Source organism: Euprymna scolopes, chromosome 43 (genome assembly GCF_053919585.1).
Source record: "Euprymna scolopes isolate OS-2025 chromosome 43, ASM5391958v1, whole genome shotgun sequence".
Lineage (NCBI taxonomy): Eukaryota > Metazoa > Mollusca > Cephalopoda > Sepiida > Sepiolidae > Euprymna > Euprymna scolopes.
Window position 1 is genome coordinate 28,177,234 of NC_136524.1, and position 14,138 is coordinate 28,191,371.

The 14,138-nt window shown below is 33.4% G+C and overlaps 1 protein-coding gene across 1 annotated transcript in view; it reads right to left on the minus strand.

Moving 5' to 3' along the window:
* LOC145268257 (neuroendocrine convertase 2-like) overlaps positions 1-14,138 on the minus strand; it is a 328,833-nt gene that overhangs the window by 110,120 nt on the left and 204,575 nt on the right. Inside the window, exon 6 of the mRNA XM_080123602.1 lies at positions 9,841-9,917. Coding sequence (XP_079979728.1) covers positions 9,841-9,917 — 77 coding nt within the window. The remainder of the gene's footprint in view (positions 1-9,840; positions 9,918-14,138) is intronic.

Consider the following 14,138-nt stretch of genomic DNA (forward strand, 5'->3'; position numbering starts at 1 on the left):
TCGTTTAGCAGCGTTGAATAGCCTCTTCAATGCAGCAAAACTAACAACTATCTCTAGTTAGGATTGAAACTCGACCGTCTAGGCGACAGTCGGCACTTTCAACCGGTACGCAATTTTGCTGCTGCTAAGATAGGTATATAGAAATTGCAACGATACACCATTGTTCAAACACCTTTTCTCCTCCTTGCAACCTCTATCTCACAGAAGAGATGTTGCGAGTTTGTCTCTGATGTATCGTTATTTTCATGGAAAGTGTTCAACTGAGCTTCAATCTATGGTCCCCCCTCGCCAAACTTTCACAAGAAACACTCGTCTAGCTGTGAACACTATCAATAATTTCCCCCACTCTTTATCTGTGCCTAAACCTAAACGTAGATTCCATGAACAAAGCTTCTTTCTTAGAACTGCACGCCTGTGGAATTGTCTTCCGTTTTCCTGCTTTCCGGCTGACTACAATATGGTTGTGTTCAAGTCTAAAGTAAATAAGTTCTTGATGAGCCGTTCCATATAAGTTATTAAATTTACCAAATTTTCATTACTAATGATTACTATATTGACCAATTTCTACTGTACACTCTTTAACCCTTATCCTTGAGTGACCTCTGGGCCTTGATAATGTGGTGATGCCTTTGTAAAAAAAAAAAAAAAAAAAAAAAAAAAAAAAAACCTAAACTCTGTTGTTTACAGAAATAGTATAATAGCAGTTTTGTTATTACCTTTCCCAATATGCTCAATACAAGAACGAGAGTGTTTATAGTTATCCACAGACAGACTGTTTGGCTGTATTACAGCTCTTCAGTGCGGCTAAACTAATAACTACCTCAAGTCAGGGTTAAGGGAGGTGGGGTTTGATCAACACTACTAGGAAGCCATGATTTAATATACTGTTTTAAATCCTCAACTAAATGTTTCATGATAAAGAACTGATGATCCCTGAAATTTAGGACTATTGTAAATTCAATAAAGCAAGCTTATTCAGTGATTGCAGGAGATTAAATGACTTACTAACAAAATAATTTTCCGATGAAGGATTAAAAATTTATAAAAAAAAAGGAATTAATTATTTTTATATAGTTTTCAAGGTTAAAAAATTAAAAAATTCCAAGATATATATATATTGGAAATTTTGTGTGCATATATACATATATATATATATATATATATATATATATATATATATATATATATATATATATATATATATATATATATATATATATTAAGGTAAACATCTAAAGAGTACGTGACTAAATATGCAACAATAACATAATTTTGCAGACTTTTAATCGCAATACGAAACAATATTGTAATTGATACCTTTTGAAAAGTAATAAATGACTAACTAAGAAAAATGAGAAATCAAGTAAATTATCCTGTCAGATATTACATTGAGGTAATACTTCCAGGATGATCCGAAGCTCAATATTAAAAAAATAGAGTAATATATAAGTTTAATAATTAAAGTTAAATTCTGTAAATCAAAATATAAACACATATATTCAAGTTAAGAATTTATTGTTTGAAACAAGGAATATATGGAGAAAATTTATGTTTATTTACTTAATCCATGGATTTTCAATAATGGCTCATACAATTAGATACTATGTTACAGAAATGGTAGCTTCTTTCAGTTTTGACAGACTATGGATACCTATTGTAACGGTGCCTGCGCGTGGAATTTTTGTAGCAAGAGTTGCGCAGACTCCAACAACACCTCTCCTGGGCCGACGTTGTTAAATACCAGTGGTAAGTGAAGGTTCAGAACGATTATAAAACAAATTCCGAGATAAGCGGAGAGTACATACAGCGCCTGGAATTCCCAAATGGTCACCCATCTGGTACTAGGTAGGCTCAACGTTGCTTAACTTCGGTGATCTGACGAGGACCGGTGTGTCAACGTGATTATTCCGTATAATGACAGTAATATATATCTACACACACACACACACACACACACACACACACACACACACACACATACATGCATATATATATACATATATATATATACATATATATATGTGTGTGTGTGTGTGTTACACACCAGATGTTCAGTTCGACAGATGGAATATTCTAGGAAAGAAAGTTTGTACACATGCGCGCACACACGCGCGCGTGCACACACACACACACACACACACACACACACACACACACACACACATATATATATATATATATATATATATATATATATATATATATATATATGAACTGACCATCTGGTGTGCTTTCTTAGTGACCATAATATGATCGCATGCATGTTTAATATAAGCAAATCTTTGCCCATCCCACCCCCTCCTACTGACGATCTCTTAACATCTTGTCCTTAAGCGTCCCCTGCATCTTGATAAGTCGTGACCCATTATTAAAAATAAATAAATAAATAAAAATAAAAACAAAGATCTGATGCAAGGAAAATCCTATAAGTTTTTAAATAGTATTTAGATCGATTGATGAATGTGTTGCAATACATGAGAAAAGCGGATAGACCGGTGCAATGTAGTCATTTAACTTGCACGTTGATGCTTTTGATATTTTATTGTTATCATAAGAAAACTTCCATCAGAAAATAAGTGAATATCTTATATAACTTTTTTTTTTCACAAAAATGAACATGGATGACACACAGAAGTAAGAGAGGGAATTAAATTAAAATCAGGAAAGAGGGAAAAATAGAAAATATTTTTTTTTTTAAATAAATGATAACGCAAGGACCAACGTTACATTAAAATTTATAAGATGGTATTAAGAAAAGGGGGGGAATACAAGGAAAATGGAAGAAGAAAAAAGGGAAAATTATATCGATGTTTGTATATAAAAACAGGTAGGATCAATATGCGTAAGTAACTAGGATTCTAACGAGTTCAATTTTAAAAGTGATATTCTCCTGAAAATTGGTGGGCGACCGAAAAATAAAACTGCGAATGACTTAGAACCTCTATCCAGTCATGACTAATCAGAGAAAATATAATTATAACTAGACGGAGTTTTTTTTTTTATTATTGCATGTTCACCCCAAACCAGGCACAGTGCTACTTTGATGTAGGGGACATAATTTGTAGGGATACTATGTAAGGAATTGAACAACAAGATGTCAGATTACATTACACTTGAACTTCTGCATATCAGTACAGTTAAGCAGCCTTAGAAATGCTCTCAATGTATCTGTTCCAACAATTATGTATATTTTGTGAAAAAATTATTTCGTCCGGCAGAGCGTAGCTTCATTTGATTGGTCAAGTCCAATCGGCAGTGTTTATAAATAGAACCTTCCAATCTTGGGGAATCATATTCTAGAAATAGCAGCAAAAATATTGCACCATTTGTGGCTACATTACAGGTAGGCGCAAACAAAACGTTAGAATCAGCAAATCGCCATCTGCGCACCAAAATTATTTCGTTTCTTAATTTTTTAGATTTGGATTAGTTATTCGCATTATTTGGATTCCTCGAATTGTTGTTATCATCTTGAGTGTAATTTTGTTGTTTCGGTCGATGTCATCTCCGACCTTCTTCGGGTGTATCTTGTCGAACTCGGAAATGTTTCTGTTGAACTCGGGCGGAGCCCTTTATTCATTTCACGGGTGGATCATGCCCTCATTCCGCCAGTTATTATTGGAAAGAGGCCCTAAGTAATTCGTAATTGTATTATTTGCCCACACAGATAATTGAGCCTTCAATCATCAGGAGAATATCACGTTTTACAATTCATTTTTCCAATTACTCTGCGCTACGGATTCTTGCAGGTTGAAACGTTGTGAAAATAACGCTCAAGATAAGAAAAGTAGTCGGAAGAATCCAAAGAATACGGAGAATTATTTTTCTCAGACTTTCATCACATCTCCACTTCTCTTTCTTTTAAAAGAATAAACCTTTCACAAGGATTATTTCTTTGATTTTCTTGTCCCAAAACGCTATATGAAGTAAACTGTTTTTAATAACTTTTCCTTTTAGTTTTTTTTGTTTTTGTTTTTTTTTTTTAACTGCTTCGAGGTTTGACTTTTCTTTTGGGACTTTCTCGTCCTTGTTAATAAAAGTTGCTGCTTTCTTCAATTTGAACTATCTCTTCCTTTTCTATGAAAAGGGTTTTTTTTTCAGTTCTTTCCTTCAAAAGACAAGTTTGAAGAATCCAACTAATACGGAAATTGTTCCGGTTTTCTACTCTTTCCCATAATTTGTGTCCGGCATATGGTTGCCTTCGGTACACATTTTTTTTTTTTATAATAAATTTTCTCGGCAGACGATTTAAGTTTAATACTGTTCGCTTATTAAACTGTTTTTTTTTTTTCATAATATTATCAAGAAAACCGTTCTTAACATGAGAATTGGGTGAGAGTCTCCTAGTTATCTGATAGGGAGACACTCATTAACCAGAAAAGAAATCATATCTTGTTCCTCATAGTCATCCGTATGTGGAAAATTAACCGGAAGTTCAAAAGAGAAAGCAATCTTGTCCATCTATGACAATAAAAAGAATCTTGTAAGACAAAACGTTTTATGCCATCTCCTGCCAGTCACAATGATAGTCAAAGTATTATCCCGCAGTACCGGAAGTAACACATACTGCAAAAGACACTCCCCTGCGCGAAGCTCATGTTTTAATCAAAGCACAATTTCGCTAATCATCCGAAGAAATACAATTGAACGTGGTCCAGAATGCCCGCAAGTTCCACTATCATTGGAGTAAAAAAAAAAAATCTATCCATAAGAGAAGTACTTTTATTCATTTAAATCTCTACTTCACGAGCGACCAAGCGATTTGACTGCGGACCTGGCCACCTTGCGAGCCGGAAGTATTTCAAATTAACGACTTTTTGGCTCTTCTTTGTTATTATAGCAAAATTCGAAAACTGAAATATTTAATTTCATGTAAAACCAATGGTGTGTACCGAATAAGCTTGTCGCGGTAATGAAAATATCCCCAGAAATATGAAAGACGATAAGGTAAAAAATTAATTATTAATGAAAACAGTTTTCGAAGAAAATAAACGAAAATTAAGTTTTGTTAAATTAGCCAAAGAATTTCAGTTTTAGGAAAATATTTACCTCCTTTTTGTTACAATTAGAACTCTCCAGTTTCTTTTTTGAGCAAAACGCAATTTTCGCTAATTATATTCGAAAATAATTTTCATTAATAATTAATTTTCTAATTGATCGTTTTTCGTAATTTAGGGATATGTTCATTACTGTGACATGGCAATTCAGTAGATAGCAGTGGTTTCACTTGAAATTCAATCTTTCAATTTTTAAATTTCACTGCAATATGAGAAAAAGGAACCGACTTTTTCACCCAGTTAAAACGGAAAATAGTAATCCCATCTGCTTGCATCTTTTCACACAGTTGATGTCTACGGATTATATTTATTAACATTTATTTATTTGTGAACTATTTTTTTTTTAATTTAAAAAATCTCAAATACGAGAAAAAATGTTTGCATGTAAAATTATAATTTGAATTCAATCATGATTCTTTAGACTTGAATTTCTGTATATGTAAACGTATTACATTGTTTAAAAAATTGTTTTCATTGTTTTAGGCTTTTTTTTTCTCCTTGTGTGGTTTGTTTGGTCGATGTGCATTTGAAAATACATTTTAGTAGTGCTTATCCGCACAGATTTCTGTTATAACTAGGGAACAATGTAAAATGAAATATCAGATTGTACCCTTATTCTTTTTCCTTGATAGTCAAAGTATTATCCTGTAACACCGGAAGTGACACAGACTGCAAAAGCCACTCTCTTGCATTTGTGGATTGTTTTCTTCATGTGCATTTAAAAATACATTTTAATAATGCTTGTCCATATAATTTTTTGTTATCTCTTCTTCTATTCTTCTATCTATCTATCTTCTTCTCTTCTTCTCTTTTTCTTCTATTCTCTTCTATATAAATAAAATGAACTCATTTTTCCCGTCTGATTTGGACATTAATAGGATTAAAAATCAAGATATTTCATGCAAATATAATATGCACAAACGGCAGAACAATATCTGAGGTGTGTTATAGGCTTATTATTTCTCAAATTCCTCGATAATCTTAGATTTCTATACTTTTTCTCCTGAGAAGTCACGGCCAAAATCGGTTAAGATCAATGGAAGTGGTAAAATATTTTCTCTCTAATAAATTCCTCCTCCCCCTGCCACCACTTAACACCGTTTGGGGATCGTTCACAAGGAACAGTTGAGGAGAGAACACCGGTTTGGCTTCGTAATTCTTTCATGTGAAGTTATTTAAAATCACTAAACTAAGCTGCAGTGCTCTGTGGCGTAGTGGTTAGCGTGCTGGACAATTCACATTATATTTTCACGTTCGCGCCGACCTACCGAAGTCGTTTTTTTTTTCCTAAACAACTGGAATGGACTTTTCTTGGTGGCCGAACTGTTAGCGTTGCAGATGTTTTTTTTTTTTTTTTGTTGGCTTTTTTTCACACTTTATTTTCCTACTTTTACTCATGACTCCGGGTTTGATCCTTCCTACTTACCTACCATAACATTTTTTAAAACTCCCCCCCCCCGTCCCGGAAACAAACACTCGGGCAACGCCGGGTACCCCCGCTAGTATAGGAAATAAAGTTAAAAAAAATCGTACCTTTATTAAATTGATATTTGTATGGTTATCCTAAAGTTCTGAATAATTAATAAGATTCACTTTACAATTTCACAGCCGGCAGCATGCACGGTCAATCTTAACTTTACATGTTTTAATATTATTTATAGGGGGTTGAAATAGAACAATAGGGATCATTCATTCTTGTAATACACATGATGCAAATATTTTTTTTTATATCAGAAACAACGCGTTACGCATGTATTATTTTTAACGTGTGGTTTTATTATACTGAAAATAGTTCTTTTATTACATCTAAGTGGCGTTAATTTACATATTTTAATAAGAAAAATCACCGCTTGTCCAGAATTACCTCTATACGAGAAAAAAAAAAGAAAAGAAAAAAGAAAGAAAAATCTGCATGATGAACGTTACCGTAACGGAACGAAAATACAATATTCCAAAAATCACATAAATTAATCAAGTAGTTTTATTTTCATAAAGAAAATCATTTTTAAACGAGTTTGAGTTTGCCTAGTGCCCCCATAAAATGCACAATCACGTTGATACATTGATTCCCGACAGATTACCGAAGTTAAGCAACGATGCGCCCGGCCAGTACGAGATAGGTGACCATTTGGGAAGGTTAGGCGCTGTATGTACCCCGCTAAGTCATAAGAAATTTCCAGGTTGGTATCTGGAGGCGCATTAATTCACTGGGAGAGATGCATCCCTAGTCTTCGTTAAGACATGCATCTAGGAGAAGGTAACTCTGATGACATCGGTCGCAGGGCGTTGGATGGCCATGGAGGATGATGAATCTTTAGCAGATGAACGGTTCTATGGTATTAAAAGTTACCTTATTCCACTGCAGCTCTGCGGATGATCTAAAAACAACGGATAGGCGCAAACAGGCGAGTCAGATGTTACTGCACTGAGAAAAGTAATGGCAACCCACCCCATGTATTCTGCAAATTTCAAAATCATGTGATATCTTCAGAGGAATCAGACCAACAATGGACCGAAGCCTATAGAGAACACTGACCGTGATTTCATCTACGGCATGAACATGCCATGATAAGAGAAGAAAGAGACTGTCCTCATGTAAATATGGCTTTCTAAAACCTCGCAGATTTGTATTATTTAGAGTTATTTCCCTTTGGCCGAGATCACAGTGTAGTATCTGTTCTTCAGATGCTACACTTTCAATTTCTTGTTCCCTGTCAGCGAAGGAGAAATCCTTCGCGACTGAGACAATTTTAAATTTTTGTTTCTTTTTCTCCACGTTAAAAAACGATCCTGGTGTCTAACTCTGTCCCGTGGGGAGGCATTGTAAATAGGGACAAAACTACTTGATGACTTTACTTGGTTTTGGTGTAAGATATTTTGTCTTCATTTCGTGTACGCATACTATACATATTTTAGTATAGAGGGGATTCTGGAGAAGTACCGAAAAATCTTCTAAAATATTAAAAGCGGGTATTTATCTTCGTTATTCTTGATCGATGCAAAAGCCGGAGCCTGCAGTTACGATTGAAACTTGCCAAATGATTCAATAAAGAACATATTAGTTCCGTACTTGTTATTAAGTGATCTATAATTAAGGTACATGTTTCAGCCTACGTTGGTTGAGAGAAGTTCGAATAATAATAATAATAATAATAATAATAATAATAATAATAATAATAATGAGAAGAAGAAGAAAAAGAAGAAGAAGAAGAAGAAGAAGAAGAAGAATATTTGTCTTCTCACCCACTTCCCCCCATTTATGCTTATGAGGGGACGATATCTAGAAATATTTTACTTATTTCGGGATATTTATTAACATTGAATGAATATCGTTTCCGAAACAATCTTCCTTCTCATCAGAGGGTAGGAATTTGAAAAATGCGGGATTGGATTTTGCATGCAAAAGTATTTGATGAAACAACAAGTAAGTCAAAGGATCTTACTTGAAAACAAAAAAAGTGAAGCAGAGGGAATATGGTGAAGAAAAAGGTGATTACACATGAATGGATAGTCTGATGGAAGATAAATAATCCGGTGACAGTAAAATCCAAATATATAACTTCTTCGAAACTCCGAGGATTAAGGACTATCCACTTATCTAGTGTTTCCTTTTCAGATTAAATATGTTTTTAACTCATTTCAAAGTGTTTTTTAAACATGTTTTATTAACTGTTTGCTCGTATTATAAGCTCTTTCCTATTTGGTTTAATCGAGCTTTTAAATCTGGCTGAGATAATTTTATAAATATTAATTTTTTAATATTTATAATATACTTTAATTTTACCATCTTGAATCATTTTGGTAAATTTAATTGTAATTTTCTTATTTTATATATATATATATATATATATATATATATATATATATGCATATATACATGTGCGTGTGTATGTATATATATACATATATATATATAATTAGTATTTCGACGATATACGTCATCATCAGAATTTTATATTTGTTTATTTTGCGCATACTATTGCGTTATAATTTGGCTTATAAACATATTTGTTGAATACATAGATGCATACATACATACATATATACACACACACACACACACATATATATATATATATATATATATATATATATATATATATATATATATATATATATAGCAAAACTGGTAATTAGTAAAAACATGGAGAAGGTGCTCAATACTATTGCAGAGCAAATATATTTTTTTTATTACCGTTTTATCTGTTTTAGTTACACATGTTTCTGCTACCGGATCGTATTTAGGATCCAGCAACTTGGTCAGACTTGAACAGAAGTGGTTATTATGGTTTGGAAAAACAATGTTAGAAGAAGACGATGAAAAAAAGGAGGGGGGAATCTCAATTTTGATCTTACAGCATTTAAGTTTTAAGATTTAATAATTAGATAAATAAATTAAAAAAACGAACATTTACAAATCATAATAACCACTTCTGTTCAAGTCTGACGAATTTGCTGGATCGTGAATACGATCCGGTAGCAGAAACATGTGTAACTAAAACAGATAAAATGGTAATTATATATATATATATATATATGTGTGTGTGTGTATGTGTGTATGTATATATATGTGTATATATATATATATATATATATATATATATATCTTGAAAATAATATGCCTATATTTTGTCTGAGGTAATGTCGAAAAAGAATATATCAGCTTTGTGGGATTTGTCTTGTGTATTTTTTTTTTAACTTTTAGCTGGGTGCATAGTCGCTCACATACATGCAAACAGATATACAGATAGATCCTTTGCATAACAAGATTTTGTTCGTTTACCTGTTGAACCACGTGTCTGTATACCTGGGGTAAGGAAATGGATCATGGCTGCTGAAGTCAAAGCTTGCTTCTGCGTTCTAGAAACAAAAAAAAAATGATTAACATATTTAGTAATGTGTAAAATAAGAAAAAATGATAATACATACATATATATTTTTTAATTTTATCATACAACGTGTAAAAGCATGTTCGATACGCTGCCCTCATCAGCCGCCAACCAGTGTAATAACACAGTTTCGGTAGCTCAAGGCGGTAATGCCACTCCTGATGCTACCAAGCAGCTTTTACCACAAAAGAATAAAATTATTAAATAACAAATCAACAAGGCGAAATAATAACGTCTGTTCATGTTGAAGTGTTTCGCTCTCGACCAAATCTAACTTGACGCATATTGAACTGTGTTCTTAAGACGATCAGAGGCAACTTTCAGATTGTGGCCTATGATTCCTATTTTGTAAGAAACGAAATGACTGTCCTAGAAATCCACGACAACTAACTTCAATAGCAATCACGGCATCTCCAACCTTTTTCTAAACAGTGGGCACGCAGTGTCTCATATCGGTTTTTCTTCTGTTCGTACGCATACTCTTGGGTTTCCTCCCAGGGGATTGTCAATTCTATGGGGGAGGGAGGTTTTGCTTTGAATCGGATCATGCTACAATGTCTGGCTGCTTTTCTATCAAACAGAGAAAAGGATTTTTTCACATTTCTTTCCACTTATCTAAAATAATATTGCACGAAAATAATCTAGACACTGGTTATAACATATATATTTATTTTTTATTTTTTGCTTTTGGGGTTTTTTTTGTTTTTTGTTTTTTTGGGTTTTTTTTTTTTTGTATATTTGTATAATACTTCTATTTGCATACTCTTCCCCAGTATATATAAAACTAAAAACATCGACCCTCTCGTCAGTGACCACACCTCTTGAAAAAGCCCGCATAATACGGGCGAAACGTCGAGCCTCCGGTCTTCCGCTTCCTTTTCACATCATAACGTCGGATTGTATCCATTTTAAAATTCATATATATATATATATATATATATATATATATATATATATATATATATATATATATATATATATATATATATATATCCGATTAACGAGATGAATTATATATATATATATATATATATAAAATATATTTTAGTCATCGACATACAGACCTGTTTCGTTGTTTCACAACTCATCAGTGCCGCTAGACTAATATATATATATATATATATACATATATATATATATATATATATATATATATATATATATATACAAATAACGAAATGAATTAGATCGCAGATTAATGAATCTTGTGGTTTCATTTCTTACAAAATATTTTTGAGGGGTAATATTTTTTATCTAAGACAATCCCAGCCAAATAAAATTGCTTCATATTTTATATATAAGATAACCTGAAATTTTATTTATATATGTGTGTGTGTGTGTGTGTGTGTGTATGTGTGTGTGTGTGTGTGTGTGTGTGTGTGTGTGTGTGTGTGTGTGTGTGTGTGTGTGTGGCAAAACCCGGTATTAGACTGTATTGGATAATTAGTCTTTTTTACACTTGTCCATCCTCCCCCGAAACCCATGATAACAATTCGAACATCTTCACACATGTAGATACACATTCAAACTGTACGCCTCCCACAAAATGAAATTTTCAAATGTCCCACGTTTCTTTACAAATACGTTCTTCGCTAGCGAGGCATGTTGCAACAATATAATTTATTTGCTTCATCTACATGATTTGACACGTAATGAAGCAAGAACGCTGCAAGATGTGTACGAACTTGATACTAAGATAATATATATATGGGTGTGCGTATGTGTGTAAGTGTGTGTGTGTGTGTATGTGTGTATGTTCGTGAATGTGTTGTATGTGTGCGTATGTATAAGACTTGAAATAGGATCACTGCATCAAAGCATGATAATAAGAAATAAATAATCATATAAATATTTTTATGTTACGGAACGGTTCAGTTTGAAATTGATTGGCAGTGACGAAATTAAGATTCAAAAGCATAATGGAAATCTTATTCAACAAAGAAGAAATAAAAGCTAAACGGGAGATTGACCGGTTTTGTTCAAATTGATTAACGTCTTCAGAAAATTAAAGTTAAGTGCATTCTGTAGACGTTCCTGCATCTGAAAGAAACTGGTCAATCACTCGTTTAATTTTTATACTTTGTTTTACCTTTGTGTCTTTTTCATACGTATATATATATATATGTGTGTGTGTGTGTGTGTGTGTGTGTGTGTGTGTGTGTGTGTGTGTGTACAGAGTGTCCATAAAGTCCGTAGGCGCTTTAAAATATTTATAATTTGATTTGTTATTGCAATAGAAATAACATGTAAAAAGGATTTGATTTTGGAACAATTCATTTTAAAATTGCACACGAACTTTATGGACACCTTGTATATATATATATATATATATATATATATATATATATATATATATATATATATATATATATATATATATATATATTTAAATAATTAAGTGTTATTAAGTGTTTCCTTTTCAGATTAAATGTTTTTAACTCTTTTTCAAAGTGTTTTTAACATGTTTTATTAACTATTTGCTCCTATATATATATATATATATATATATATATATATATATATATATATATATATATATATATATATACATATATATATATATATTTGTAATAATTGTAAGAAAAAATAGCGACAGCTCAGAGAGAATAATACTGAAACAATCAGAAACCGCATCGAAGCACAGAAATTAGAGCTCATTATTTCTGGAAAATCTACAACAGTGTAGTAAATAATGGGAAATCAACAATTCCCCGCTATCCAACAATCATGGCAACTGAGAAGGCTAACATACTTGCCAGTCGGTTTGCCTCAAACTTCACATTGGACCCAGCAAACCATTCCCTCCCTGACTTTCCTTTGCGAACAGACGTCAAACTCCTTCTCTGGTGCATGATATCATAGAAAACCTAGACACTTCAAAAGCATGTGGACCCCATCCTATCCCGGATGTGCTTTAAAAAAGTGCTCTGCTGAGGTTGCTCCAGTCCTCTGCAAACTATACAACAAATGCCTCAACGGATCTTGCTTTCCTGCTGGAAAATTGCTTCTGTTGTACCTGTTTACAAGAATTCTGGCGCAAGAACTGCCCCATTTAATTCTCGTCCCATTAGCTTCCTTCCGTTTTTCGCCAACATATTTGATCCCGTAAATTAACCAAGCTTTATTTCATCACTTTACAGCTGCTAAATTTCTGACTGACGAATAATATGGAGTTAGACAAATCCGTTCTACAGCAGATATCCTAACTGTAATCTCTGAACGTGGACAAAGCAGGTAAGAGTAGAGCGGTAATCCTAGATATATCTTACGCTTTTGACAAGGTATGGCACGATGGCCTTCACAGGAAAATCAAATCTTACGGTATCACTGGACGAATACTTAACATAATTAAATATTGCTTAAATAAAAGAAGAATCCAAGTTGTCCTCAACGGTCATACACCTAAACAATATGATATAAATGCGGGTATACCTCAGGGGTCTATCGTTAGGCCATTATTATTCCTAATATTCATAAATTGCTTCCTAATAAAATTGTTTCTGACATGGGTATATATACTGATGGCAAACAGGCACGAGGGGAAAACAAATAAACACATATCTAAGGAAATGGCAGAAACACTAGAGGAAGATCTCCAATCTGTTGTGGAATGAAGACAAAAGTAGATGGTCGCATTCAATGCTAATTACAAGAAACTTTCTCAACCCACCAATAGCTATGACTAAAGATGCATTACCTGAAAGTACTTCTTTCAAACTCTTCAGCCTAACGTTCACAGGAAACATGAGTTGAAACAGATATATTGAGAGCATTGCCAAGGCTGTTGCGAAAAAGGTGGTCTCTCTCTCTCTCTCTCTCTCTCTCTCTCTCTCTCTCTCTCTCTCTCTCTCTCTCTCTCTCTCTCTCTACTGTGTTAGAAAGTTGCTTACTCATGAAAGTATCTTGTACCTCTATAAGGCCACCATTCGGCCATGTATGGAGTACTGTTGTCACATTTGGGCTGGTGCATCTGCTACTTGTCTCTCGCTCCTGGACAGGGTTAAAAAGAGAGTCACCAACCTGATAGGTCCTAAACTGCCAATCTAAGCTTCAACCTCTGTCCCATCGAAGAAATGTTGTATCACTCTGCCTGCTCTACAAGTATTTAATGGTGAATGCTCCGACAAGCTACAAGCTCTTATACCCCTTCGACGTACATACCCTCGACAAAACCAACGAGCAGCAAAATCCC